We start from the raw sequence: 3849 nt of genomic DNA on the forward strand, positions 1-3849 counted from the left end.
AGTAAAGATCAATCAAAAGTTAACATGCATGTACAATTTAGTAGTATGGGAAATCATGGAGATATATTATATGGTATGGTTCTGTTCGGGACCAGTGGACCTCTAATTTTTTGAAATAAAGACAGAATTGTGAAAAAGGTCACTGTTTTCAGTGAAAAACAGAAAAAAGAAAAAGGTCACGGTACAAAGGCACATGGAGATGTATAACTTGTCATTGTATTTAATTAAAACAACGCCCAATAATTCTTGACGTGGAGGAGTTACAACCTAGCATATTCTAGTCTCTAGAGGTGCAAGAGCTGGGTACCTTCCTAAATATCACTCTCAAAAATCAAACGCATAAAAATTTGAATAAACAATACTGGAAAGTTCTTGTGGTCATTGGTCATCCTTTCCTAGTCATTGGTCAAATTTACAAAGGAATCAGCCGCCAAGTTGGGTCTAACGCCACAGTGTAGGAGAGACTAGGGACCAGAGAGTAGAGACGGGTTCAGCAAGGCAAAGCTCTAATTTCCGAGTCCAAATTTTCTGTCCCACTTTTCTTGTTCCACTCTATACTCCACTAATAAATATTTTTCACGTGTTCACCTAATTAATTAAATACTATCATTATTGATTTATTAATACTACAGTTATTAATTAATAGTAGTATTTAATAAATTAGGTAAACACGTGGCAAGTATTTATTAGTGGAGTATAGAGTGGAGTGGAAAAAGTGAGACAGAATATTTGGACTCCTAATTTCCACTAACTATCTGTCTTTAACTCTTTTTTTTATTTGTTTCTCAAAAAAAAAAACTCTTTTTTTTTTATTTTATAGTTTGTAAAAACAAAAAACCCATTTTATTATTATTATTTTAGTGACCTTTTTAATATCAAACCAGCCCTCCACTTCACAGTTGTTCCTGTCTCTATAAATAGCAGACCACCCAACTGGCACTACACCATCCAATTCCAAACACACAAAGCTTAGCTTTGCTTCTTTGCTTCCTTCACAAAGAGAGAGAGAGAGAGAGAGAGAGAGAGATGGAGAACTTCCCAGTGATCAACTTGGAGAAACTAAATGGTGAGGAGAGAGGAGCAACCATGGAGATAATCAAAGATGCCTGTGAAAACTGGGGCTTCTTTGAGGTAGATACCATATCTTGAACCTAAGTTGTACCATTATTTATGTTGTTCACATTGTTTTCATATATATATAAATGGGTCTAACAATTTTGAGTGTGTTCTTTGTCTCAAAATTGTAGTTAATAAATCATGGCATATCCCATGAACTAATGGACACCGTGGAGAGGTTGACAAAGGAGCACTACCAGAAGTGTATGGAGCAAAGGTTCAAGGAACTTGTGGCAACCAAAGGTCTAGAGGGTGTTCAGACTGAGGTCAATGACTTGGATTGGGAGAGCACCTTCTTTTTGCGCCATCTTCCTCACTCCAATATAGCTGAGATCCCAGATCTCCAAGATGAATACAGGTAATTCGTTTAAGCATGCTTTTTGTACATCAACCATATATACTTATTACTTACTGTAGCACACACATATATATTTATATGGAGGCTTCATTTACTATTTTCAGTACCAAAATTTTAATCTGTGTCATTTGTTCCACAATAAACATAATGTTGAGATAATGGTCCCATATAAGTACTAGCTAGCTAGCTAGCTAGCTACATTTTGTACTCCCAACGGTTTATGCTACTATATGATTAATTTTTATTATTTCCTACAGAATATTCCAAATGATACTAGAAGTACTTTTAAAACATACTCCCAATTTAATTAAAGGCATCCTTAGGTTTTTTTACACAAAATGCTCTTTATCTCATAATTAATTATAATTCCAACAGGAAGGTGATGAAGGAATTTGCATTAAGGTTGGAAAAATTAGCAGAGGAACTCCTAGACCTGTTATGTGAGAATCTTGGACTAGAGAAAGGTTACCTGAAAAAGGCATTCCATGGATCAAAGGGTCCAAATTTTGGCACCAAGGTTAGCAATTACCCTCCATGTCCAAAGCCAGACCTTATAAAGGGTCTTCGTGCCCACACAGATGCTGGTGGGATCATCCTACTCTTCCAGGATGACAAGGTCAGTGGTCTCCAGCTACTCAAAGATGATCAGTGGATAGACGTGCCCCCTATGCGCCACTCCATTGTTATAAACCTTGGTGACCAAATTGAGGTATACTCTAATCTATATCTATATATATGAACCAAACTAATTTGTGTTAATAATTAATATCATCATAAAATCCCTCCCCTCCCATTCAATTCTCTCTTATTTTTAATTTTAGATGCAAGACATGTAATATATATATATATATATGTCTCGCTAAAAATAGAAGAGAATTAGAAGATTTAGTTTAAAATTCTTTATCATCTCGACAAAATTTTGGAGATATCTAACGACTATATATGATATCATATGTATATAAATATAAATAGGTCATCACCAATGGGAAGTACAAGAGTGTGATGCACAGGGTGATAGCCCAAACAGATGGAAACAGAATGTCAATAGCTTCATTCTACAACCCTGGGGGTGATGCTGTTATATATCCAGCACCAACACTGGTGGAGAAAGAGGCAGATGAGAACAACAATTTGTACCCAAAATTTGTGTTTGAAGACTACATGAAGTTGTATGCTGGCCTCAAGTTCCAGGCCAAGGAGCCCAGATTTGAAGCCATGAAAGCCATAGAATCTAATGTTAATGTGGGTCCAATTGCAACAGCTTAATACCACATTTTAATTACTAGAATAAGAAATTGTGTTGGCTGTAGGCCTTGGGGAAGTGTGACAATACTACAAGCTCTAAGTTGGTATTATATGTTTCTCCGAAAAAAAAAAAAGTTGATATTATATAATTATATAATTTATACATGTAATGAGCTCTTGAGAGGGTTTCTATTTGTTATTTGTAGAAAGCAACCGAAATTACCACCTTCTAAAATTATTTAATGAGAATAATGTTTTATTGTTTGTTACTCTCTCTCTCTCTCTCTCTCTCTCTCTCTCTCTCTCTCATGTGGTGATGGATGGATCACAACGAAAAAAATTTATAAAAAATTTTTGATGATTCCCTCCGGAAACAAACTAAATTGTAGTTCATTTCTCTAGGCAAGTCAGTGTTAGGTGTTTTGTATTTCAAATTCACCGTTTTTAGTGTGTTGTTCAGGAGAATTAGGGGTTGTTTGACATTGTTGTTTAAACAACAGTTTTCAGTATTTAAACAACAATAATACTTTGGACAAAGTTTAGCTACAAAATTGGTTGTAGCCTTAAACTACAAACTCACTTAATAAAATAAATATTGCTACATATTTTGAAAATTTAACCGTTGAATTACATGTTCTTTACGCTCTTAATGCACATGTCAATTTTTGTGTCAATCGGATATCATTTACTATATAATCTATAATCTTATATTTTATGCATAATTTTAAATTACAAAAACTTGCAATTTAAATATTTATTGATGACATAGCTATTGATCTTTAATTTTCTTGAAACTTTGCAAACATGGAAAATATAAGAAGAAGATGTAATCCAATGGTGAATTTGTCAAAATTCACCTCCAATAAAAAGATATTGAGTGAGTTTGTAGCCTAAAACTACAATCGATTTTGTAGCTAAACTTTGTCCTAATACTTTTGACACGTATTTTTACAATACTAAAAACTGAATAATAATATTTAAACACGGTTACTAAATGGGCCCTTAACTACTGGTGGGGTGCGACAGTAATTGCAATTAAATATGAGATATAATTAGACGTGGAGTGTTTGGTAACACAGTTGGATGGAAAATGGAGCTATAAATGCATTAGTTGTTTGTTTTCCCAAAAT

At 34.1% G+C, this 3849-nt stretch overlaps 1 protein-coding gene across 1 annotated transcript; it reads left to right on the plus strand.

The window, feature by feature from the left end:
- Positions 1 to 935: 935 nt before the first annotated feature.
- LOC112025431 (1-aminocyclopropane-1-carboxylate oxidase 1) lies at positions 936 to 2988 on the plus strand. Its single transcript, XM_024058102.2, has 4 exons — positions 936 to 1131; positions 1248 to 1474; positions 1850 to 2183; positions 2447 to 2988. The coding sequence occupies exons 1-4, from the start codon at positions 1027 to 1029 to the stop codon at positions 2738 to 2740; spliced, it is 960 nt and encodes a 319-aa protein (XP_023913870.2). The 5' UTR covers positions 936 to 1026; the 3' UTR covers positions 2741 to 2988.
- The last annotated feature ends 861 nt before the right edge of the window (positions 2989 to 3849 follow it).

The sequence above is a fragment of the Quercus suber genome, unplaced genomic scaffold (assembly GCF_002906115.3).
Source record: "Quercus suber isolate HL8 unplaced genomic scaffold, Cork oak 2.0 scaffold_358, whole genome shotgun sequence".
Classification (NCBI taxonomy): Eukaryota; Viridiplantae; Streptophyta; class Magnoliopsida; order Fagales; family Fagaceae; genus Quercus; species Quercus suber.